Raw genomic sequence first — 26,987 nt, 5'->3', positions numbered from 1 at the left:
CACCAACCAACCAATAAAAACAGTTTTGACTGAAACACAACAGTGGCAAACTTGTCCCTGATCACAATGACAAGCCTGAAGAGCCTCTACAGTACATTTCCACTGCAGTATGTAGGCTTATCTCTTCACAGCAGCTTACACCAGCCAGCAGTGAGCATTTAAGACTAAATACTAAACTAATGAGCAATGAAGAGCAAAAGCAACTGTAAAGCACATCTGATCACAAATCCCCTCCTTATTGAATTGATGCATTTGTGTGCAAACTTTTTGTATGAAAACAGGGCATGTTTTGCTTAATATACGAAGCTGTGTACAAAATGATACAAGTCTGATGTCAAGCCATTTCCCCAGCTGATTGTTTCCTGTAAAGTCACTGTCTATGAAAGCTACTCAAAAATACCTTTCCCGTCATGTGCATCCAGTATTTTTACAGGAACACATGTAAAACGAGTAGAGCAGTGCGCTGTGAGGCTTGGCTAGGAATCGGCCCACATAACCAGACCTGTTTCCACACTTAGTGTTAGCGCTGAGGTGGTTAACAGTCAGGCTGAGGATGTCCCACCCTGGAAGCGGGGGCGTACTGCCCCCTATCAGCAGTGACATGCCCCGCCCCGCCTATCAGCATCTCCAGTCAGTGTAGAGAAGCAGCGAGTCTGGAGGAGCCGGAGCAGGCAGCACAGTTCAGCGGCTCCCGCGTTTGTCCGACACATAGCAAGAGCTGCTCCCCAGGCAGTGGAGGTGATGATGGCGGCGGCTGTAGAGAGAGGAGGCGTCCGGGCCGCTTTCCTGAACCCGAGCAGCGGTGGCGGCGGTGGACCTGCACCGACATCCCTCCCGACCGGAGCGTTAGCCGGGGCTGTGGTCCTGGGCTCCGGCAGCATGCCTGTACCCATGAACCTCTTTGCGACCTGGGAGATAGACCGATCATCCCCAAGCTGCGTTCCGAGGTAACGTTAACATTGTTGTGTTAGCGTCAAAATACCACAAACCACAATGTTGACAGATCGGTGATCAGTGGCTTGATAAGCAGTAGACGAGCGTCGGACAAACAACGCCCTCGTTGACTGTAACGTTAAGCGGGAGAGACGAGCTGCCACACATTTCCAAAACAGTGTTGGGTTGCTTACTAGCAAGCTAACTAGCAAGGTGGCTAATGCTAAAGCTACCTAGCAAATAGCACTGATGGTCGAGTTCCTCTCATGTTTCGTGCTAAAAGCATTTTACCCAAAGTCCATTTTTTTCGAATAAACTTGCAGTTGGCTACAATGACCAATGCTTAATTCTGTACTTTACACTAATATCTTAGACGTGGTCTGAAAGTGTGTAATTGTGCCGACCGTTATGATAACTAGCTAGCGTTAACAAAAGTTCAGCTAACTAGTTTAACGGTCAGAAGGATTGCTGCTGCTCATCTTCTGTCTTGTGGTGAGGTTGTCAGAGCTTTCCAGATTTGCCTTTCCTTTGTCCATGCAGGCCTGTACTTGAACTGGTTTACAGAATGCATGCCGACTAATAAAAACACAACTGTCTATAAATATAGTGACACGGATGCCTTTCGTCCTGTGGCTGCACTGTCACATTAGTCGTTTAGGCAAATGGGCAGTTCAGCAGCCGACTGGCCATTTGAAGACCACAACATTTTCATGATCATGTGTTGCAAGCTGTTCTCTATGCTCTATGATCAGATCCCGATGGCTAGCTGGTCTCACGCAGCCACAAGACCAGCACAAACACAACCACTCGTAGTGTTGACACAGCAGCTGGCGCAAGGAGAGAGTCAACTGTTTTGATTGTCACTCTCTGTGTTTGCAAATTTACTCGCCGCCATCCGCACTGTCTTGATGTTATTCTGATGACTCCGTTTAATGTCGAATATGGCAGCAATAGTCGGTAACACTCTGCATTAGTATTCATCGTCAGTGAGCAGGCATTGCTGCCACCTGACCAGAAACCTCCCGGGAGCTGTGGGCACATTAATCAGCTTTGACCTAGATCTGTTCCACTCATTGGGAGAGAAGTGGGCTTGCAAGGGGAGGGTTTCCTCCACAGTCGATGTGCACCAGTGTGTGTGTGTGTGTGTGTGTGTGTGTGTGTGTGTGTGTGTGTGTGTGTTTGTTTGCTTGCCTGCTGCCTCTTTGGTGCCTGCGTGAGGGTATGCAAGTGTCAATGGAGTCACAGCATGTGGAAAACATTGATAATTTACAGCGGTGGTGATCATTCCGATTCTGTTTTGTCTGAGGCAACTCGGCTGATTTGAAGCCAACTAGAGTGAGAGTTCGAAGTGGCAGCATCGCTCCCTTATTCGACACCTCACTACCCATTTTATTCTCGTCCTGTTAACGACTGCCATTCCATTATTTTTTTTTTAGTCCTTGAAAGGACAGTTACTTTCCATGACCTTAAGCTCACACATTCCACGACCAAAACTATAAGATCTCTGATGTCTGTCTGCAGTGAAGTGTCTTAGGTCTACACACAATAGAGTAAGTGTTGTTTTCTGACATAAGACTAAAGTGAGCATGGCTCTGATAACTGGATCCCTTAAGTTTTAAGAGCACTGACTAGCAGTAAAAGCAAGAGTGTGCCATACATGGCACATTGATTTCCTACATCTCTGCCTCCACACTATGTGCTTGCTCACTGTAGTGGATGACATACAAGGTGCTGTATTAAAGATGGATAAGGACGAGGATGATAATGGATTATTGATGAGGCATAGAGTAAAGGTTTACCAGTCCTTGTTCAGCACAAGACTGCAGTAGCTGCCCGACACAAGTCTTTGTTGATGACTGGGAGCATTGGTTAGATGTGAAGGAGTAAAAGTCATGCAGATAATGATGTGCGACACAGTTGTTTATTTAGACTAAACATTCTCATTGTGATTCTTGTTTAATGTGGTGCCGTGGAGTTGCAGTTCTCACGGTATTTTGCAGAGTAATTTGCCAAGCCTGTTCTCTCTCTGCCTCATGTCTTTAGTCCATCTCAGACTGGTGTGAAAGGGCTTGCATAGAGCCCAACCCAAGGACTGTTTTGGGGATTCTGCCTTGGCATTCTTTCAGGGGTTGGGCCATTCTTTGTGCAGCTGTTTGCTCCTCCACTAGCCTTTAGCAAATGTGGGTGTCCAGCTAAGTGGCACGGTTTCACATGATGGCATGGGGCTGTTAGCAATTGGCTTTTTTTATTGTTCTATACAAAAACACCACACGGCTGTTGTTCATTAATAAGACCTGAACAAATTGATCCTCATAAGCCCTGCAGCCCTACTGAACGCCATGCTCAAGGCAAAATATTTAATTCACAATGGAAAATATGGTGTCAGCTCTTGTGCTGCCTCTCATCATGGGATTGTGGGTCCTTAACAACTCTTAAAAAACTAGAACATGTATTAGCTTCTTTTTCTTTGCCTTTCTTTTTTAAGTACTCATTGACTGTTTCACTGGATCTGTTATTTGGACAAGGAGCCCTTTGCTCTTCTAACTTATTGTTATCAATTGCTTATTATATGTAATTACAGCCATAAGATAGCATGTTGCAAAATGTTGCTGTGTGTGACACAGTGTTTTTACCTGCCAGACGAGTGCTGTGGCAGCCCCAGTTGGACTGGCATTGTATTTTTTCCAGCACTGCCTGCCATTCTGCCACCTTGTCAGTGTTTCTAATACCATGTGGTATTGGTGTTGCAGTTTATTTCTAATAAGCTGAGATTTTTGTTCTTGTGTTAACCACCTTCTAAAGTAATGAGAGTAGAAAGGGCTTACCCCACCTTTTCACCAATTTTACCGTCAACAAATTACTGGCCAGTGCTTGTGGTAATGTTGCTGAGTAACCTAAGACAGGGAAGATGCATGAGGTGGCTCCTGAAATACTTGTTACAGGATTAATTCAATGATTTCTTTAAAAAAAAAAATAAGGCTTGTGTGCATGTTGGTGTTTGGTTATCAACTGAAACTCTGCAGTCTGAGATTCTTCAGGCCTGAGAGCTTTAAGGGGGATTAGTTTAGCTTTTGAGAATTACAAATGGCTGTTGGTCCAACAATAGCACAACATACTTATCAGCAGCAGTGTGCTAGAGCATCTTGCATTAGTGATGTTGAAATGGGAGCTGTCACTAACCTCTCATAAATTTCTTCATAGAGGTCGGCATGTCGGCCATTCAAGTGCTTTTTTTTTTTTTATCACTTTTTGTTTGCAGTGCTCTGCAGCATCATTGCTTGTATCCTCAGCCTCTCCTTGTTCATTTGCATCAAATGCAAAGTATTTCCAAACTGCACTTCTGTTGTATTCTTTGTCAATCAAAACCAGTCACGGAGGCTCTGCTTCCATTCTCTAATCATCTGACACCCTAACAAAATCTGCAATATAGCAAGGCCTGCTGTGAGCTATTGCTTAAAATTATTAGGCTATATTCAACTGCAGGGAATGAGACGAGAAGTGAGCGAGAGGAGGTGGAGCTGTGTGGGCAACTTGCTGTTAGAGACATGGGAAAAATTCACATTTTTGACAGCACTGATTTGGTGGCTTTTATGACTTCTGTACACTGTTTGCCTGATGCCTCCCTTCATCTATGGCAAGGTAGGCATTCGTGCAGGGAACGATGTGGTATTTGCAGGAATGACACTAATGCAGGGGTCAACATGGTGCTATGTTTATCTACTAGCAATAAAGAATATGTAGCAGCATGAGAGGGTTGGCTTCCTACCAAGTTCAAAAATCTTTTACAACTTGGGGTCAGAAGTTATGACCTTTCCCCTCTTCACTAACGTGATGGGAGCAACCAAGCAATTTGGTCATGTTTGCCATAGAAGCCCTCCAGGGTCTATTGTTACTAAAATGGTAGGGGGCTTGTTAGACACCTGTTACCAATTTACAGGTTTTATTTTGGCCCCTGAACGAAGAGCTGGAAACATTTTTGCATGACATTTTCAGTCCATAAATATTTTTACTTCAAATATGCATCTGTCTTTTAAAGTCTCACTGTCGGGGTTCAGAGAGGTGAAGATATCTGAAAGGTTTTTCCACAAGCTGCACAACGACATCTTTCCTCTTTTCCTGTGACATTTATTTTGGTTGAGCAGAGCATCCCTTTCTCTGGCTGTTTAATTCATGTGCGTCCCAAGATGACCTTACTCTCTGGTGAGCGGCAGAGCTGTGTCTCGGTAGTAATTGAGTGCACTTTTAGGCTCTGGTCAGATGTTTGTTTCTTCTGTCCCACCTCTGTATGGTGTACTGAATAGATTTGTGCCGCGTATGTCAGCAAACAAAGAAGATAAACAGAAACAAACTCAGGCCTGGACTGCAGCAACATTATTGTTTCTTCTTTGTTCTAGGTCAGTGGAGATGAAGCTGTCAGCCCCAAGTCTTTATATATCCCTTATGCTATGATTCACACAGCCATTTATTAAATCCTGAAGTTGGAATTGTTAGCGTGCAATCTCTGGTATCCTCCCTGGCCTTAATCTCTTTGGTTTAACATCTAATTCTCTGTCTACATTTTTAAACCTACGATGAAACCCAGGGTTTTTCCCTTAAATTAAAGTTTAAGGAAGTCCAGGGTTAAAGAGGAAAGACCTAAAGTTCAAATAATGCACCTTTCCAAAGTCAATGAGTAACCGTGTTGAATAATCGTGATCTTAATATTGACTAAAATAATCGTGACTATTATTTTTGCTGTAATCAAGCACCTGTAGCGTGGAGGGGGCGCCCTGGCCAATCACTGGTCTTCGTCCTGTTCCAAACTATTGTTTCTTTAAAAATCTTCTGTCAGCTGACCTCCAGTGGAAACCCTGAAACCATTAAATGAGGACACAATTAAGGAGGGCCTGTTCGTCAGATAATATGAGCTTACTCTCCCCTTTCACCTCTTCGATAAACCCGCCATCTCAAGGCTTGGATATTGTTTCTCCTAGCAGGGGAGCTGCAGTAATCTGATTTCATAACAGGAAAAATAGAGCTGGTAATCTGATGCTGCACACAGACACTGTCTGCTTAATCCTCTGCTTCCTTTTGCAATCATAAACAAGGCTCGCCAGCCATCTCCAGCGTCCTTCAGGACTGTGACACAGCACTCCTTGTCCGGCTGCGTCATGTTTACAGTCTCTGCTCAGCGACACCAACAGACATCTGATGCGCACAAATGGCACTGTCACTGTGATGTCAAAGTCAAACAGCTGCTCAGTCTTTAGGAGCATGGCACGTTTTCATTATTCTGCTCTCTGTGGTCTTACTTGATGAACCTTTTTAATGCTGAATTGCATATGTGAAAGAATATATAGTCACTGTTCCTTAGTTGGAAAATCTTTTAATCTCTGTTACCATTATAGAGGATTAAAATGGACATTTTGGGGCTGTTTATTCATATTTGGTAGGTCCTTCTTAAAATACATTAATCGGTTTTGGAAACGTTACTTGACTGCATGCTCCACCATGCTGTTCACACACTTGCTAGCAGTCGACCAATCAGCACCTTCACTCCCCTCTTTTTCATGCTCACTCCCACTGCCTGAAATGTGTCAAAATTCTCTTGGTTTCCTTCCATGTCTTCCTGGAGGAGGAAGAATTTCCTTGGGAAACGTTCCACATTCCTGGCAACTGGAGAGCTGCTGGTGCAGCTGAAGCCAGGCTGCTTTTCTCTGTCCTCAGTCCCCCTTTTGTATTCTGTTGTAGACCAACAACCTGTGCTCTTGGAGGGGAGGGGGTCAGAATTGGAGCTGTGGATAGCTCACCCCATTGAAAAGTTTTGCTGAACTGGCCCCGGGGCTTCACAGTAAACAGGCATGTGCTGAATGCTCATGTTGAATTCCTCACAAAGGGAAGATATGTTTGTTTCCCCCTGCCTGGACCTCAGAATGTGAGAAAGGCCAGATACTTGTGTGGGTGGATACTGGGGTCTCTGCTCGTGAAGAGATCCAACTTCCCGATCCAACAAGTGAGACAAGGAAACTGTTCCCTGACACAGGGAGGATCCTGTCAAAATAAGCACATCGAGGACAATGTCTCTCAACTCATATTTCTCTTTTGTTTTTTTCTCTACTTATTTCCCACCTCTCCCATTCAGGCATTTCCTGCGCTGTATGTGCCAGCAGAAACAGAGACCGTTAGTTCAGATTCAAAACACGGTGGCGTGGATGAATGAGCGCACATGACAGACCATTTGAAAACACGGAGCATTGTCATGATGGCAGCGAGAGGTCCTGTGCTGCGTTCTAGCACAGTCTGCTCTTGTAAGCAAACACAAGCTATGTGTAGTTCTGTTTATCCCACTGAGAATAGTTTTTAGTGACAAAATCTCATAATCACTTCCAGCCTCACTCATAGACCATTTCTTTAATGTTATTGCTGTACTCATAAACCCAATGGAAATGTCCTTCTCTGGGCTAAATAATGTCCTGAGAGCAGAATCAACACTTGTGCCTTTGCTGTCCAGTTGAAGACATAATAGTCCCTTGAGTGTCAACTCTCAAATAGCATTGAGCTGGATGCCCTGCCCACTTGTCTAATCACAGATTAAGGAGGCTGAACTGTCTGGAGTCGTCTTTCTCTCCATGTGCATTTGCTCAATTAGCCCACACTACATTTGTGCCACTCTTCTGGTCTTCTGTGCAAGAACTCTTAAGGGTTCATGGGCAGAATTTAGACTCAGTTTAAGGCTAAATTTAGACCCATAGAGTCTGTAAATAGTGGACCCAGGTGGTCTGAAAATTGAAGCTAGTGCAGGCTCAAGGCTTCTCAAATACAGCTTGGTGTTCATTTAGTAAATTATGGTCCCATTTAGTGTAAAATGCACGATAAAGCTGGGTCCGCATTAGAGCGTGGCTGCCTTGTGATTGACAAGTCGCAACAATAAGATCCAATCAGGATGAAGATGTAGCAATGTGTGTCCTCCCCAGCTCCACCCTTTTATCAAATATGGTCAGTTCTGGTTCCAAAAAGCTAAGATGGCGACAGCCATAATGCCAGACTCAAGCTCACGTGGTAGAACATGTACGGCGTTTCAAGGTTGAGGCCCTGCCGCAGTGGCCCTAGTTACAAAAAAAGCTACAGAAATGGTTGGACACAGACGAGGGATCTAATCCAGTGAGTTTGTCAGGGGAGGGAGATTCTGAAGCTGTCCACCATCCGACAAGCAGTTTGGACAGAGCACAGTGGCCTCTTAATTCTTATCCAGAATTCCAGCGTCTAAAACTTTTGGAAAGACTGGAGTTCATTTTACCTCTTCATGTGTGTTTCAGTCTGCTGTGCTACAAGAGAGCTGTCCATCTCTACAGCTCGTCTTTTCACTTTGTATCTTTCAAAGCGTGTTTGTTATGTGTCAGTTATCAACTACTATTGCACAAATACTGAGAAAAGCAAGGTCTGACGGTATGTACAGGCTCTAGAGGAACTGGAGGTTGGATACGTCAGCTACATTAGTCATTTGGACATGTTAAGCCAGGGGAGCGGACGTCAGGGGAGGAGCAGCAGTTAGAAAGCACTTTTGGGCTGCCATTGTTCATTTCAAGTAATACTGCCAAAACTGTATAAATACAGGCACCAGCTGTTTAATCAGCAGCATTGGTGGATATTACAACAGTACGCACACGCATTGCTTGTTTATTAAGTTTCCCTCGTTCTGGTCAGCATAAGCACTTTGCTGATGCAGGCGACTGTACATGTATTGATCGCACAATTCCCAGTTCATAGTGGCCCTTCATTTTTCTTTTTGGAAGTGTTGTCGACATTGCAGAAAGTAGTTTTTTAGTCAAGAGTACAGTTGTGAAGGGCCTATGTGTCAGCTGCAGTGCAGTTAGCATCATTAGCACTGGAAAGACACAACCTTGCTCCATATTGCTTCTTAAAGCAATGCTTTCTAATGTGTATCCTCATTAAGGATACAAGAGAAACACAGCCAGTCTTTGTCTTTGTGTATGTGCAGATGAGGCTGAGGGTGGCAGGTCTATTTTTGTGAAATCTGAGATCAGTGATGAGAGCAGAAAAAGAGATTTGATCGCGGTGGTTAGAAGAGTCAAACAGCAGACTCGATCCTGTCTGATGCTGATCTGAGGCACCATATGGCAGTATGAAATATGTATAGAAAAACTCAATAGATCCTTCCGATGAAATGTCAGCACAGTGGGAGTTTAACGCAAAGGCAGCACCTTGTTTTACTCAGAATCACACCTTCTAACAAGCTGAATGGAATTAGTTATAGTCAATAAATACGTTTTAATCTTTTCAACTGCATTTTACACGAGAGGCGATTCTAACATGGAAAAGCTCCCAGGGCTCATGCATGTATTTTCATCCTGGCCCATCCAGCCCATTCATCAGGGCTAACATGAAATATCTTCAGTGATTTTTTTTTTTTTTTTTTTTAAAGGCTTACATAAGCTCTGTCAGCTATAAATACCGGACTCTGATATCGTCCGCACATTTTAATTTATTCATGCTGTTTTGGAATTCCAAATATTTCCAAGTAAGCCGGGCTGCACAACAGCACACAGAATGATAATCAGTTATTCTGCTCGCTATTATTCATCCATCTGTGGTAACAAAGCATATTTTAAATTGACAGGACAGTGCCTTCACGGTGTGTCTAGACTTTATAACCCTATAAATAAATAGCCATGTGTCGTTTTTAAATACTTTTTTCCCAGCCATTGCTTTCTTCTTTCAGGTGAGTTTTCCTGACGGATAGGCTAGACGGAGAGATTGTTTTAAACGAGCCTTTGCTCTTGAGCTTTTGATCCTACTAGTAGACTCCAGTCAAAGGAACGTTCCAGATCATCCACCTTAATAGGATTTTAAAGCTCAGTCGTAACCTTGTCAGAGGCTGTGACCCTCACAGGATTCACCTGTATCTGTTGGACTAGTTACTCTCGTTTGACTCACGTTGAAGTAATTGGATGGAGAAGGCATGAACTCGAACTTCCTTTATTAAGAGGATGTACTGTATAATGAACAATAATGTCATCATTATGCATGCTAGGGAGATATGGTCTCTCATATTACCTCTGTTATGACGCACTGTAGCTGATCTGGTTGGGATGTCTTACTTTGGCTCTGATTTTGCCTGTAAACATGTCATGTCTGGTCTGATCTTGTCTTATGTGGCCACTACAAACAAGGGCCTGCTGACCTCATCAGTTTGTGTTCAGGGCTGAACAAAAGAGCTGTTTAGCACAGCAAAAAACTGCAACAAAGGATGGCAGTCATGTACTGAGTCCCTGACAATGATTGTCAGATCAGTGGGGTATGAATGCAGCACGGGGTTGTGTATTTGATTGGTATCAAAGAGGTTGAAGGGTTGAGAAAGAAGCAAAGGGTAGTCTGATGAAGCTCAGTGGGTGTTTGTACATCTAGCATTTGAATAATGTGATTGCTGACTCACATATTCTGTCACAGGGTTGTGTTATCATGTGTGTCTTACATTTGAGAGAACTTTGTCTCTTCATTTGGTTTGGTGCCAGTAAATCTGGGAGAAGCCATTTTTACACAGCGTGCGCTTGACTTGATGATAAAAAATGGAGACAGGTCCACCACGTTCTTGGTTTCCTGGTGTCACTGAACAGCGAGCTTTGCAGTTTTTTGCATTACCTCAAACAAGGCTTTTTTCGTCTGCCCCATATTTCTCAATAGAAAACATCCACAACTTGCTAGCATACCCTTCATTATCTGAGAAAAATCTTTGAAGGATTCTACCAAACCACCCACACAACAAGAGCACACTGGTCAAACCGCTGATTCACACTTCACAGATAGAAATCTTTTTTCAAATGGGCATTCGGTGGAGAGCACTAGCTCAAATCACCAAACGGAAACAGAATCTGGCACTGAGCTCTAATGCCCCGGCCCTGTCTAGTATTACATAAAAAGTGCTGGTAATCCCGACAACAGTCAGATTCTACCACAGCTCTGGGAGCCTCATGACCACAGAGTTCACTAAGACCATATTACAGAGTATTATGACAGATATGAGTGCAGCTATTACGTCCTCCTCTCTCACATTCTTGGAAATAACCGGTTTATTTGCTCTCCATTCTGTTTCTCTTTTCATAACATGTCCCTCAGGCTTTGTTTCATACCTGAGTGGTGACACCTGTCCTGCCTTCCTGCTGCACTAAATCGCTCCATTGCAGCTCACGTCTCTGCACCTGCTGATCCAACAGAGCTAAAATCCACCCTAGCAATGACTTAACACAAACTACATGTTAAATTAGGGATTAAAAAGATGGGCTGTTGTCAGGCCTCCATTATTCACTAAAAGAGTTCGCTTTTTCTTCCTGTGTGTGTGTGTTTTCAGGAAGGAAGTTGTGTATGTAGCCATGGCTTGGATAAAATATGGCTGTTGGAAAACAGTGAGCATACAGATGGAGAGCGGAGGCTTTTTTACTGCATGTAAGAAGTTCCAATAAGAAATACCTCCCACCCTGTGGATTATGCTACAGGACAAGATTGAGACGCTTCCTTCGATATTTGGTAATTTCTAATACCATAAAAACCGAGCATCATCACAAACCGTAGTAACTAATATGACGTGTTGACACGATCAAAAAGTCAGAATAGATGCACAACTTGTCCCTCAAGCCCATGAGCGTGTCTTCACAAACCTCTGTGGCACATCACAAGCAATCTTCCGAAGTTAACTTTCTCATCCAAAGGTTTGTTTGATTTCAGTCTCACTTTGTTGCTTCCAGCCTTTGAGTTCTGTTGCTATCGTAACCATTAGATTCTGTCTCAAGCATAAACAGTCCCAGAAATCAGTCTTTGCCAAATTAATGGCTTCCTCTTGTTCTCTTTGTGTACCCAGTCACAGCCTCTTCCTCCTCTTTTACTGTGGCCTTGAGAAGATTTCATTCAGGGAATTAAAGCCCGGCCAGCATATGGCCATCTGGCACACATAACCAGATATTTGGGGGCTAAAATAGCTTTTGCATGCAAGCCTAAGTGCAGGCTAAGCTCCTATGGCACATCTTACTGTGTGAACTTGTTAATACTGATCAATCAGTCTTCTGGGTTAGTCTTCATCACTTGTGATGTCGATTTGATTCGAAAGTTAATTTAGCTGCATACAAATTATCTGCCATTATTCTCCTTACTTCTCTCTTCCCTCTCTCACCACAGTGCTTTGCAATCTCCATTGCTTCCCAGCCTTTGTCTAAAACCTGTCAATTTGAAACCAAATGTGTTAAAAAGGATTAATTTATTAAAGAACATTTACGTGGGTGGTGTGGGTATGGATTCGAGAATGTAGCTTTGTTTTCTGCCTTTGCTCTTTGTTTGCAATTTGACTGAATGGCTATAAATAAAATATAAAAGATAAAGAAAAGAACCCGGAGTGTATTGCTGTCTGAGCAAATCTCACCAGTTCCACAGGCTAACCCTCACCCTGAATAGAGAAGATTTGCCCCTGCTTTTCTTGTAGGAGGATAAAATATTCAGAAGAAGTTGCTTTTAGACTAGTGTACCCTTTATTTGGACGAAATTGACATGAACAAATAATAGTGTTATGAACTAACTAAGTGCCTTGGCTTTCCTCAGGTAGTGCTTTGACTGGAGAAAAAGGGCTTTTCTGTCAGTCCCCCACATGAGGCCAGCACCATACACCACTTCCTTAAGTATTCCATGCGGAGCATTATGTTCAAGCATGCCTTATTAAAAGAGTGCGAGTGCATTCACATCTCAAACAGAATATGAGAAATAGTACATTGAAAGCACTAAAAGCATGACTTGAAGTCTTTTTTTTCCTAGCTTGGAAGCCCCCGAGCACATACCAAACATAGACAGTCTCTTTTTCATTCAGCCCTCTGTTACATCACTCATCCTCCATCCTCCACTTCCCCCTGCTTTGTGCCTCTGACAATTGCTGTGCAGTGATCCGAGGGCATGGACCTGGCAAAACATCAACCAGAACGCTGACCAGGGGAAAAGAATTACAAAAGTGTGTTTTTGTTTAGGCAGCATATCGTTCAATTCAGAGCGTTCGTCGGCCTCTCTCGCACTGCATTGCACATCCATTTGTGGGCTGTGACGACCGTTTTTGCCATGTCCATATTTGCATGGTAAACTTTTTACAGCCCTGGAAATGTTGAGATGCTTTTGGGAATGGGAAGATATGAACAGTTTAATTTCTACTAATGCTTCAGTCTTTCCAGCTGATAAAAAAGAGAACATAAGCAGTGAGAAAACATGACAGTTTGTGTAAGAAGCCATTTCTCAACAAAAGCCTTTTTTCATTCTTGGATCTATTGCCATGAGATATACTGTAGCTGCTGTCTCTTTGTAGGCTCTTAAACTTGAGGGTGTTATTTGAGATGCTGCTGTCACTAAAGTGGTCCAGAAATAGCGTAGCGATAGTAGCCACACGTACTCTTACACAACAGCACATCTTGGACTAATGGCTTTGAAAGATGTCGGTGTAGACAGGATTTGTGTTGTCTGCTGACACTGGCTCAGACGAGAAGCACTCTTCAGCGATGTTGTGATACCCATGCCATGGGTGAAGCAAGGAAGCAAGACATTTTGAAACAGGTCTTGCTCAAAGTACCATTTTCAACTGAATTGTAGTTCCACGACAAACATTAAAAATGTGTAGCTCTAAAAGATTTCCTTCTTATTATTTTCTTTGTCATGGCTGTTCGAAAGCAAGGAATCAACAGAGGGAAAGCGCTGTTTTCCCAGTGTTCTCACCTTCAACTTAAATGATTATTCCCTCATATGCTCTCAGTCACATCTTCTCAAATCTGATGCCAAGACCAAGTGTCTGGAGGATTGGTTTCAGATTTCGAGTTTGCGTTTATTAATAGCTTTTGATGTGGATGTAATATAAACTATGTCTGCTGTCACACAGGCAGTCTTCAGACAAGGCATATCGTTTTACCAAAGAGCCAAACTCAAAGCAGAGAGTGGCTGGAGTTTTTTTTGAGGCCTGACTCCAGAGTGTTAAAGAAAGCCAGCCTGACTCAAGGGAGGGTAAGGTCAGAGAGGGGCTAACAGAAAGGATTATTCACTGTGCAGAACGTGTGTGTCCCTGGACCTGCCTTCCTGACTTCCACCCTGCTGTCCACCTTTAATCCACCTCCCACAATTGATTTGGTTTCCTCTGATGTTCCAGCATCTCTTCAATTCAGACGGGCCAAGTTACTCTGCACTGGAAGCGAGAGGGGCTTGGTCGAGACATGGCAACACGACTGATTCAGTTTGACACACACGGAGCCTCACATAGGTTTCTGACGTGCGTATGAGATGTGGCGGTGATTTGGAGAAGTTGCACACTTGTGTCACACATTCTTTTTATCCCTTCTTTGTCATTTGTGCTTCAGTCGATCCAAAAAGCTTTATGTTTAATTGATGAAGTGTTAAACTTGTCACTCTGTCACTTAAACTGTGAAAGCTTGTAAAGTCTGTTACTTTTTACGTCTGAATTCTTCACTGCTGTATAGAAAACGGATGAAGCGGCTGAGATAAGATAATGCACCATGCCATATAGCCCACAATCACAGGCCTTTTATCTACAACCAAATATTTGACCACGGCTGTTTGACTTTACTGCCTGATAAGTTGTTTTGTTTGTCCAGCACAGATAAACGTGAAATGATTCGGGCGAAGCCACAGACAGACCAGCTTTCATTACAGTGATTTCAACAGTAGCGCTCAGTTCCTTTCTCATCAAATAACACCGAATAATGATGATTTGTGTGTGGTTTAAACCAGTGTGGCACTATAAAGCACAGCTTTTTATGCTGCCGCACATCTGCTAAATTAAAAGTCCTGTTGATTTTATTTTGATTTGTAGGTGAAAAAAAAAATGTTGTCGTGGCTTTTTGCTTTTTGCTGCCAGTTGAGGAGATGTTCTTGTTTGCCAGTTTCACAAAACAGTTTTCAGTGTAGATTTATAGTTTGTTCTCTATAAATAAGGTTGCTTGTTGAAGCCTTTTTCCTCACACTTCACACAGAAAGAAGCATTTGTCACTTCCAGTGTTGATTTCCTGAGTAGTATGTGACTTGGAGCAGTCTGTGCTCCCTTTGGGTTGGGGGCAGCAAATGTATGTTGCATCCAGGGATCACTCCAAAGAACATGTTAGTCTACTATTTTATGTTTTCTTTATTGCTGAAAAAAGTTATTTTTTGTATTTATGAATTGCATTACAGCTTGGATCCAATGGTGTCGTGGGCCATACACGCCTCCCCACCCCTGCTGTATAATCCAAGAGAGGGAAATGGCCTCATAATCTAATGGCCTTCTTTACTTTAGAGGCTTGCAAAGGTCAACAGTTAGTGACGGCACAGTGAGTGACTTGGATGCACTAATGGGTTTAGATGGAGCAGCACTACTCATGCTGCTGTGAGGGATGCCATATAGGCTAAACCTATTGGCTGTAAAGTGCTCAGGCACCTACTGGTCACCGTTCATCAGAGCAGTCAATAACTGTTCATTTTGACAGTGCATTACACAGCTGTCAGTTATATGTTGATGTCAGTAATGGAAGATGTCATCGAGAAAAAGATTTGCGCATTTACTGTCATTGGCCTGCAGAAGGACATGATTCTGATTCCTGCATCGCCGCAGGGTTGGTTTGGCCTCTACCTGTGACGCAATGTGAACTTAACATTATCATTCCCTCACCACGTTGAAGGTTAAAAGCAGGCTGAGTGAAGGATGGTTTAAAAACCACAGCTTTGTTCCAAATGTAAACAGCAGTCATAGAGAGCTGAAATGATGGTAGATTAGTCGATTAGTCGATCGACAGAAAATTATTGTCGAACAGTTGTGATAATGGATTATTTGGTCAAGTCATTTATTAAGCAGTCTCAATTGCGAGGTTTTGCTGCCTCTATCTGGTTTACATCATATTTATTGGAAGATGTTTTTTTGTTGACTTGTGCACAAGTGTCCTGTGTTTGTGTATGAAAACATATCAGAACGACTTAACAATCAAACTGCAATAATGTTCTAATCATGAAAACAGGGATGCAATGTTTATTCTCCACTCAAGTGCCAATTCATTGGATATATCTACTGTAGCTAAAATGAATGCAGACTGATGCAACAGCACTGCAATAAATTCTACCCTCTAGACGGTTTAGATGTTAATTTTCTTTATTGGAACAGTTTAAAAGAATTATTTTGGTGGTAGTTTCTCTTCCCTCATCGACATGTCCAGACCTTTGAGTTTGATCAAAACCAGCAAAAGACTCTATAACCAGGATAGTAGTGTGCATGTGAGGATCAATAAACTCAGTCTACAGCGATGATGACCCAATCAGAAGAGCTTGGCAGGCGATTTGTTGACTTAACCAGCGCAGGCAGAGAAACTGAAAGAGGGATTTCCCCAATGGGCTCTTATCATCTGGGAAACAGACAGAAAATGTATCACTTATCATTGCTTTCCACCACCAGTTCGCAGAAATGTTGAACTCGAGACTGCTGTATAGATCCTCCACCCACCCGGTCTTCTCCGTGGATTGATAACGCTGTTGTGTTTCAGCCCTGTTTGGCACAGCAAAACGTGCTGTGATCTCACCCCAGGCACTCTCAGGGAATGTGGGACCGACATGCCAAAAACGGAGGATTAATGCATCTTTTGAGGGGCTTCTGTAAGCCCTTATTTTGATCTTGAGTGTGTGCCAGCATCTGCTGAGTGGAGGGGAGACCATACCACAAATAACGGCCCCCACCCTCCTCTGTTCCTGTTATCAAAGACACACAGTATATCCAGTCCTCTCTGAAAGTTGTTGATCCTCGACCCAGTGTATGCATCTGCCACCTATTTTAGCACAATGATTAGTGCTGCTGTGTGACACCTGGTCTGTCGCTGTAGTCACTGATTGGGTGGCAAAGTGGACTGGCACTGAGTAGGTACAGAGGGACAGACTGGCACCAGGCCAGAACAGATGGCCACAAGTTTCACTTGCAACACAACACAGTGGCAGACAGGAGTGGAGATAACACCTCCGTCTAATAATAAAAAATCCCCGGTTCCCTAGGTGACCCCTTCAGCGCCTGCAGCCTTTTTAATTACATGTGAATCCCAGTCCACAGAGAGAGAGAGAGAGCTGTGACAGGATAGAGATGTTGTTTAACCATCAGCGCTGCTTTCTGTCCCCCCCCCCCCCGCCTCCCTCCCCCCCCCTCCTGACAGGAAGCTGTGGCTGACTAGTGACTCATCCTCACCATAAGGCAAGCTGGGTCCATGGGCTCCCTATGAGGTTTAACATTTAATTAGTCCGGCCTCAAATAGATCTACATTTGTTATTCTAACACACATGAAGAAACTTAGGTAATTGTGCAGCCAAGTGGATTGGCAATTTGCGCCCAAATGATTCCAGGAAATTGTCATAGAATTATGTCGACACCTATTTGGGCCAAAGGGAGATTCTGCACAGGAACACCAAGTTCCTGGCCCCTTCCTGTTGTTGAAAATTTTATATTGACATCATTAAAGATATATTCTGTTGGCTGCTTGGGTAAACCTGGGATCTAATGACCTTTGGATAGCTTCCTTCCTTTTATACTGTTAATTTTGTTAATGTTAACAATGAATACACATATTCATCACAATCATAGAAAATTTTCCGATACCTGCTCTTCCTCATTCCCCCTCACCACTGCTGCCTTGAAAGTGAAGATCATTCTGCACTGATTTACAATAATGTCTGACATTACGTTGTCAGATTGGTTATATTTGGCTGGAACACGTGACTGATTGATCGTTTGTTGCTGCTGCCCTGGCTGGGCCTTGTGAAAGGCTCATTTGTTCACCTCTCTGTCGTTAAATCAGAGTGAATATCTGAAGGAATGATTGTGTTGAATGAAGCATACTGAATTTTTGAAAGATGTGTTCAAAAGCTGCCTTCTTTTCTTTATCTTTTAATTTTTTGAAGACTTGTCAAATTTCAAAATGCAAAGACGTTATCATCAACAGTGGAAAAACAGTCTGTGCCATACGACATCTGCACAGACCCTTTTGTCTTCTTTACGCCTGCAAGATTCATTTCCAAACAGACCACCACATTGTTGTTGTCTCTAACACTACAGTTTCCTTTGTGCTTGAATGTGATGCATCTCTGTGAATCATACTTGCCTAACAGGGAGTGTCTGAATGAAGTCAGTGAGAGTTGCTGAGTGGCTCCCAAGGAAAATGGGTGACTGGATAGCTATTTGTTTGCTTTGTCTTTCTTCCTCCCCTTTGACTCTGGCTCAGACTGATCACAGTTTAATGCAGCAGGGCTTGGGAAAAGTGGGTCAGGAGGACGTTTTAGCAAACTTGGCTCCGGAGTTGACGACTTTTTGTGTCTTGCTGCAGAGGCATGGTTTGTGGGGGTGAAAGGGAAGGGGATTTTTAAAGGTTGTTGTGTACCCATGAAAGAGTCTGTGTCTGGTTTTAGCCCTCTTGTATTGCTTAGTTTTGTCTTCTGGACCTTCTAACATAGATAGCCAGTGTTCCATTTGAAAACGTATTAACTTCATTTAGAGGCATGTGTAGGAATATGCTTCTATCTTGTTTTATTTGATAATGAACAGATGGCAGTAAGTCACGTACGCCTCTGTATTCAACATTTCAGTGTGCAGCAGCATGCTGAAACAGGGCTGACGGAAGGCATTTTACTGCACTGTACCTTGTCAAAGCATCTGTGCTCTGTCACCTTCCATCAGGAATTCACCCATAAAGCTGACAATAGGAACCTGATTTACTCATGCTTTGGTGCATCATCTATTCTCAACAAGTCATAGGTTTTCCTTGATGAAGAGGAACCACCAAAGCTGAGTAGAATAGGGTTTGATTACCGAGTTGGCATCTCGATTGTTCACTCACTGTCTTGGCACTAAGTGATGTTTCCTGGATGTTGCCTGTAATTATTATCATACCTGCAGACCAAAGAAAGAACAAAGACACACACAGAAATATAATATGGCAGCAGTGAGGGCTGTTTGTCGTCCATGCTTTTCATCCAGAGACTACCGCACGTCATGAAGGTGTGCTCCCGTTCTCTTAGTCATGCCACTAATCTGTTTCTTTTTCTCTCCCCCTCTCTTGTTCTTTCTCTTCTTCACAGGCTCTGCACCCTCACACTGAAGAAGCTGGTCGTCCTCAAAGAACTGGATAAAGAGCTGAATTCCCTGTCTATAGCTGTCAAAATACAGGTGGGTGGGTTAATCTCCCGTGTGCGATGGGAGTATCGGGCTCAATTGCAAAACATTTGATAGCAGCATGTCGCGGTCTGGAGTCTGTGGCTCACTGTTTCTTAATTCTTTGTCCTGGACTGTGCACTGTTGAACACAATCACAAAGCCTAGACGATGATAAGAAATGCTACTAATCCAGCTGATAGGAAAAAAAAAACCTCCTGAGCTGCACAGGAAGCTTTGGTGAGTTACATCCACTCAGGTGCTTTAAATGGCAGACTAGCATCACCACTCAAAGCAGGAGCATTAGCACCGTAAGATGGATTGCACATCTTACATTGATTACTAATGCATTTCTGTGATTAGGGCTGTGCAGTAACATGTGTTGCTTATTCTCAGGGTTGTTATTCAAAATGCATCTTGCGCATTTCGTATGGCGGTCACACTGTGCGTGGTTTAAATGCCAAATTCAAAAGCACGTCCTCTTTGATGCAACCCATCGAATAAATAGAGCATTTATTTATTATTTTTAAGTTATTGCATTTTGACATATCTTAACTCTGACATTTTAAGTCTTAACAACATTGCTATATGACTATGTGGACATCATAGACTTGATTCATCTGGAGTGGCAGAATGCTGGAAACCTGCCTTTAGTGTGCAGACAGACCCCAGCTTTAATACCCAGTCAGCAGTGAGCCCAGTAGCGGTTGTAAAGGTGATGGTCCACTTCTTCTGAAACAGTTGATTCTGAGGGAGAACCAAGACCAAGTGAGTACACCTTAAGTGTACACAGACACACATAGGAACACACTGCCCCGAGGTGACCATGTGGAAATAATTCTCAGAGGAAAAAGTCATTTGGATTTTCTTGACTGCAGTTCCCCAGAAAATCCACACAGAGCCGATTCAGAGAATTAGACTCACCTAAAAGCGAGAAGAGAAGAGAAGAGAGGAGAAGCTGACTTTTCTATAAGTTGTACTTAAAAGGAAACCTCAATGCCACATGAGTAGAAGTCTAAGCAATAGCTTGTATATTACCCACACATCACAGAGAATCTAATATGAAGCCTCTGTTGTGTTTTGGAGATGCTTTAATAATATGCATCGCACCGCTCCTTCTGTGCTGCACAAATCCCAGGCTTATCTACCATGAAGTATGAACTATGTGCCCGGCATGTCTGATTTGTCGACACGAGGAAGAGGAAATGTTTATACGAACAGTGGATATTAGGAGTGTTCTTAAGGAATAAAACATGAATTCGGAAGAACAATGACGAGCATTTTTCTCCATACTGCCCTACACAGTCAAAATATAGAAACCATATATTTAGTCAAACTTTAGGTAAGGCCGAAATTTTTGATCTATTCATAATGGAGGAAAAAGTAACACCAGATGAACAGGTATAGCTAAAAACCAAGTAGCCTAGTTTAACAGAGTAGCAGCTACTGCCATCTCTGCAGCCTCTGACTCTAGTGGAACTCCTGTGATTGCATGTGGTTAGACTACCTTGAAATCACATATTTCAATGTATTTAATTAAAGATGACTTTAATCATTCATTCACGTGCACCAAAGAGCTTAAGAGGAAGCACATTTGGTTTGTAGTATCTTAAGTATCTACGCTAAATGTTCTTCATGTATGGTCTGTGTCAGTGATTGCTACTCAGCATAAAAAGGCATGAAATTAAGGTTTTATAACTTATGTAGCTGTTACACAGTTTGGCTAAGAACCTTCAAACTTAACACACTTTTTTTATCAGCCTCACTGTTTCTGTAGTTACTGCTCTCAGCTTTCACGCCTCAGTAATTGACCATTTTTCTGTCCCACTCACAATATTGTCCCCCTCATTATGAAATGTAATTGAAATTTTATGCAATACTGGGGGATTCTATTTAAAGAGAAACAAATCATTGCCCCTTTACTGTCATCCTGAAGGAGAAAGTAACCAACCAAGTGTGGCTTTATCCATGAGCTACGTGGTCTCCAGAGCGTAAAATCTCTCCATTTCTGCTGAGCTGCCCTTAGGACAGCCGAGCAAAGCTCTGTTCACCGCAGCTCCGGAACTGGAGCATTAAATGCAATTTCCAGCAGGTTTGGTTAGGGAGAAAAGAGGCGCTGAGGGGATAAAGAGACAGTTGAAGAAGATGACAGAGGAATAAGAGGGTTTTGTTTTCAGACAGTGAATGACAAAGCCTCATTACTGCATGTCATCGGTTCTCTGTTCAGCATACAGTGGCTGTCTCATCAGGTTGAGTGGCCTGCACGCACACACAGCCCTTGTAATGGCTAACCATTTGGATGGCCTCCCAAAGCCGCAACAGTAGGAGCGATGAGATTGCAGTTTAGTCTCTAGGACGCTCTGTGTTCCCTTGGAGATGGTCGTCTGTCTCTCACCTCGGAGACCGCTGGGTCACTTCAAGTAGCTTAGACCTCCTCAGACAAACCTCTGCCACATTTTCTGCACATTGGCTTGCAATGTGGTGTGCTGCTGCACGTGCGTTACATGATTCTGCATTCTGTGTCCTGTCTTTTCGGTGTGCGGTCGCCTGGGGTTGTAGCCAAACATTGATGTCAGCTGGATTATGATAGGAAAGGCGTGCAATCCTCATTTTAGCGCAAGCCGCTGTCCAAAGCACTTCCATTTGCAGTACACTCAGATATGATCCAATTATGTGTGTGTGTGTGTGTGTGTGTGTGTGTGTGTGTGTGTGTGTGTGTCTGTATTAGGTGTGTGTTGGGTGAAAGCAGAAGCCTCAAAACGCCTTTAAAACCTCTCTAATACAATTGCACATTGAGCTCTTGTCCTCAATCAAGTTCTGTCGTTGCTGCAAAGGGAGAATTTAATATTTTTTGAAAAAAGTGACCTTTAGAAGATGTGTGAAGTCGATCTTATTTTCCCACAGGCTTGTGGAGCTTAGTGGAGCAGAGGGGCTGTAACGTCCCCCCATATGGCCCCAGAAAGACAGTGGAGAGGCTTGTAGCAGGGGAGAGAGGGCAAAAGAAGGGGGGGCAAAGGACATTCAGTACAAGCTTTCCTTGCCAAGGCTCTGTATTGTTAATGCATGTCAGGCAGTTTGAGAGTGCTCAACTTTTGTGCCTTGATTCATTGTACCCGCCACTGAGCATGAGAAAGGAGTGTATACAAGGCCTCTTTGTGGAGCTCAAGTTAGTGACAAGGTCAGACTCAGACAGAGATTTGCTCAACTTTTTTCTTTATACGCAAAACAAGGGCTGCAGCTACTGTCAGGGTACTGTCAGCATGTCCTTCTCTGGAGCATATCGAGCCATTAGACTGGATAAAAAAAAAATGCTTATTGCAACAGAACACTTTGCAAGTGTCAGCAGAGCTAAATATTCTTTATGTCAGTGTTGTCTTTACTTCTTCAAAGCTTTGTTCCTGTTAGTCTGAGTTTCATTTCATGCATTTTAAACTATTGACACTAAATGTTCTTTTAAGATGTTCTTTTACTTTGTGAGCTCATTTAAAACTCAGTGTTGTGAGTAATATTACATGCTTGTATTTTGGAGAATGATGCATGCAATCTTTCAACAAACAACAAACATTACCTGTTGAATATTTTTTGGCATAATACTCATATAGGGATGGGAAAATGCCCAATATGACTGCGTATCTTAAATAAATGGTTATCATACACAGCCATTATGCTAGTTTATTGTGTAACACCAGCATTGTTAATCCCAACATCTATGTCCACGGTCTAGATCACCTTTTACTTTCATTTGCTTACCCAGCCCCAGTGCCGTCGGAAAAGAGGAAGTAGAGGTTGTACATTGGGACATCAGATGCAACACTGCTTGACATTTTGCAGAAACCGCATGATGTTGTAGCGCAGAAACCTTTTTTTGACCTCATTTTATTTTGAAGAAGCGATTATTATAGTAAAACCATTATGTACCAGAAGTACTGCTTATTACAATTATATATTCGAATATACTATTTTTACTTCATCTTCGGCTGAAATTATCATTCATTTATCCATTTTCTATACCTGCTTAAATCTGTTGATGATCATGGAAAGGCTGGTAGACTGTTCTAAATCAGAAATTGATCAACCTGAGACTTCAATTTTGATCACTGAAATTAAATTGGCTGTTCTCCCAATTTTTCTCCCCCTCGCCTAATTGCTCACATCCATCACATGTCCGAAGGGAAAAAATGAAAACACATGACACAGCACAGCTTAACAGTAGCCTGCAGCTGCATTTTTCACTGCCGGAGTCAGACATGTATCAAGTTCTTGATCCTTGCTATCCACCATAGCTACGATTATCAAGCAGCATAGCTCAGTGTTTCCACTGGTAACATTTATCCCTAGTAAGTAACGTTTCTCACAGTTGGTGGGGTTGGTTCGGTCTAGGCAGGAGGAGGTTAAGTTTAGACATGGGAAGTGATAATTGGTTGGATTAGAGTAAGAATACCAGGGTAAGCCAATCAGAGGCAGAGCTGGATGGGTCATCCCTTCACCGTAGTAGGATTCGTACATTCACCTCCTGCAGCCAGCCTTCACGTCTGCGTCACATGTTGGGGTTCAGGTTACCCACAAGAACACCTTCCTTAATGGGGGGCTGGTGGCTTTTCACAGATGAGAAAAATCAAGCTGGTGGTGTAAAGAACACTTCTGCCATCTAGCAAGATGTCTTTTGGTTTTGGTTTTTTAGCATTTTACTCCCAATTAACTGTTAAAATAAGTTGCTGTTACATTCGATTCAAATTTGACTGTGTGACCTTGATCTGTTGATCTTTATAGGTTAAGACTTGGCTGGGCCATTGTTTGGCTATTGTCAGTGCTGAAAAAGGAAAGCTCAGATCGAATCGAATCGTAGATTTGGAGAGTCGTGACAGCCCTAATTATAAGGATGACATAGACGGACAAATGACTTCATACCTAGAACATGCTTTAGAGTTGGCACTGGTGGAGGAATCTGTAGCAGCAGGAGGAAACCCACAGGAGCAGAGCTGAGCAGAGTGAACATGTAAATTCAGACCAAGAGGGAACAAGGATGAACCTCACAACCAGGGTCCCCTCTCTCTTTGAGACAGCAGTGCTAATGAGCTGCTGAGCCTCCTGAAACTTTATCAGTTCTCTCAAACATTCTGAAGCTGTTTGCCAAAGATAAAATTGGAAGTTGGGAGAAAACCTTCACACCAGCGTAGTTGTCCAAGTGCTTTCATTTTGATTGCAGAGGAAAATGGATTTGTGTGCTGTCAGGTCTGTTTTACCATACATATCAAGCTCAGTGCAACCTTCTGTTTGGTTTCCCTCTGCTCAGCTGTTAACACTGCTTGGTTGATTGGAGGGAGTTGATTACTTCAAGTGTGGGTATGTACTGTATGTTGGTTGGCTGTTGACTGTGACAGACCCTCGTAATCCTCTTGCCTGCTGTGGCTCTCAAGGCGTTTGGGCTGGCCTTGTTTTCCTGACTGTGACTGTTTGTGTTTGGGAGGTGTGATATGACCGAAAACTATGTTTGGAAAAAAGAGTTAATGTTACGTTCATTTATTGTTTGCAACATGCAGTAAGTTATTTTAAATCACTCTTGCATGTGTTGGACCTACAGAAGCATTATTGCATTCTTGAATAAAGCTAAGACCCTCTGATAGCCTGTGATGATTCGTCAGCACACACCCAAGCATTTCATTTGATATCTGTTGCATGATTTAGCAGCTCTGATGACATTAGGATCCAATGTCAGACTCGCTTCATTGGACTATTAAAGAGTTTCTCACCAGGGTATTAGGCCAGATACAGGATATCCTCACCTCTCCATGCTGCTCACCAGGTCTTAATTCTATTGTGGCAGGTTTAGCAGATACCTGAACTAAGCTTTGAGGACCTATGAAATTTTTACAGCAGCTGATGACTTGCCAAGTATATGACACAACAGATGCCTGTCTTCAGCACTCACAGCTTGACGTAAAATCATGAACCAGAGGCTTGACAAGCTGTTTCTGTTCCCACGTTCACACTTTGATTCCCTGTTTCGAGATTATAAGAGGTGGAAAAAGAAGCTCGGTTGAAGAATTGTAACTCGATGAGGAACATGATAGGCTTTAATCAGAGGCTCGTAAGACAAACAGGCCTGAGACAGGTCCTCTGAGGACACACTGTTTGTCTGTGTCCTCACTTTTGGAAGAGACTTTGACAACCCATGGCATTTAAATCCCTGTGCTGTTTGGACACACCAACTTTGTGCCAGGTCCCAGAATTAGCTTAGGCGATGAGGCTCTCTCAACCAGAATAGCAAGCATTAGATAATATAGTTGGTCGCTGTTCATTCTAATAGAGATCCTTGGCAACAACATAATAGCAGCTATATAAACGTCTCTAATGTAGAAACCTTTTCTTGTTGCAGCTAGGTTCCATCTGAACCAGACATCCACCTAGAGGCTGAAGCTTGTGATTAGATTATTGCTTGTGTTGAATCCTTATGTCATTCAGGAAATCTTTCTCAACCCCAGCTCTTGATATGTCCGAGCAGAGCGTCTGACCCCTACTTCAAATGTTCTAGTAGCACTGCTCTCTAGAAAGCAGTGAAGGAGTGGAGGACTGTTTGTACTGGGCTGCTTCAAGGTGTGATACTGCATAAATGTGTGAATGTGAATCAGGCTAGTACAAAAATAAGGCTTGCACACTCCGCCACTTTTGTCTGGGTAGATAGTCTTAGGAAACAACATAAGAGGAGGGATTTTGGGGGATTTCCTTTTCTTCCAAAGAGAGCATATTGAATTTTGAAGTTTGCACCCTTGAAAACAATGTTTTCACTCTCATTCCAGAATAGATTTGTGGCAGTTTCCAGCTAACCACCAAAACAAACCTGAAAGTCTCTGAATATAATTGTTTATATGTAGTGTGCTTACAATGAAACTTTGCTTTGTCTTCCAGGGTTCTAAGCGCCTTCTGAGATCGAATGAGTATGTCCTCCCACCCAGTGGACTAATGGAGACAGATCTGGAGCTTACATTCTCACTACAGGCAAGCACTCTTCACATTATACTGTGACTTCTCGCACTGATATGACTGTTTCTTGACAGACGGGACTGTGTTGCAGCCTGTCTCTACACTTTAACCCCCAGTTAAAGTGTTCAGTTAAAAATATCTGCAAGTGTTTAAACGTGTGTTTACAGTATTTGGTCTGGATTAAATCAGACTCCCCTAGTTAATATAAGCCTGTACCATCTTTCATGTTATTTTGCGGTCAGAGGAGGTGTTGTTTTATGGGGGCAGGGACTGCTGTTGTTTGTGCTATTGAATACAGCGGTTTTCAAAGTGCGATCTTACTCTGTGTAGAAATTAATCATCACTGGAGGGATTGAAGCAGAAACATGTTCCAACCCTCCATGCATACTGACTGTTTGTGGACTGGAATAGACGGCTATAGAGGTGAACTATTCTGGAACAAGTGCGCTACTTGCGGAAACCAGACATAAGCTGTGTAGATGGAAAAGTTTAGATTTTACCGAAAAGTGCAAATTCTTTGCAGAGATCTGAAACAAAAAGGCCCAAATCACACTGCTTCTGAGTAAAGCTTGGAAAAAGTCAGGGTAGTCTTGGACGTGGATATTGCAGCAGTTACACATCTTGTGAAACTTGATCTTTAAGCTAATATTGTTTGAATACTATAGACCAGGAAGGCAAGAAAAGTCAGTGTGAAGATCAAGTTCTGGCATTTAGAGACAATATGACTCCAGAGGAGGATAAAAAGAGCAAATGGATGACACCTGAAGTGAGTCTTGAATTTAGCCACAGTCCTGCAGACAGACTACAGATTTTTATTTATTTATTTATTTTAAACTCTAACACCCACCATGTCGCTTCATTGCTGGCATCTGAGTACAGTGAGACTGGCTGAACCTTTACAC

At 42.9% G+C, this 26,987-nt stretch overlaps 1 protein-coding gene across 2 annotated transcripts in view; it reads left to right on the top strand.

Annotated features, from left to right (window-relative positions):
- The first annotated feature begins 631 nt into the window (after positions 1–631).
- The window catches only part of LOC143327907 (phosphofurin acidic cluster sorting protein 2), a 46,437-nt gene continuing 20,081 nt past the window's right edge, over positions 632–26,987 (top strand). For both annotated transcript variants that reach the window (XM_076742550.1, XM_076742549.1), the window contains exons 1-3: positions 632–947; positions 19,033–19,120; positions 26,011–26,100. In XM_076742550.1, the coding sequence (XP_076598665.1) occupies positions 742–947; positions 19,033–19,120; positions 26,011–26,100 (384 nt within the window). In that variant the 5' untranslated portion in view covers positions 632–741. The remainder of the gene's footprint in view (positions 948–19,032; positions 19,121–26,010; positions 26,101–26,987) is intronic.

The sequence above is a fragment of the Chaetodon auriga genome, chromosome 11 (assembly GCF_051107435.1).
Source record: "Chaetodon auriga isolate fChaAug3 chromosome 11, fChaAug3.hap1, whole genome shotgun sequence".
NCBI classification, from domain to species: domain Eukaryota; kingdom Metazoa; phylum Chordata; class Actinopteri; order Chaetodontiformes; family Chaetodontidae; genus Chaetodon; species Chaetodon auriga.
The sequence above is the reverse complement of the archived record's forward strand: the minus strand, read 5'-3'. Positions and strand labels throughout refer to the sequence as shown.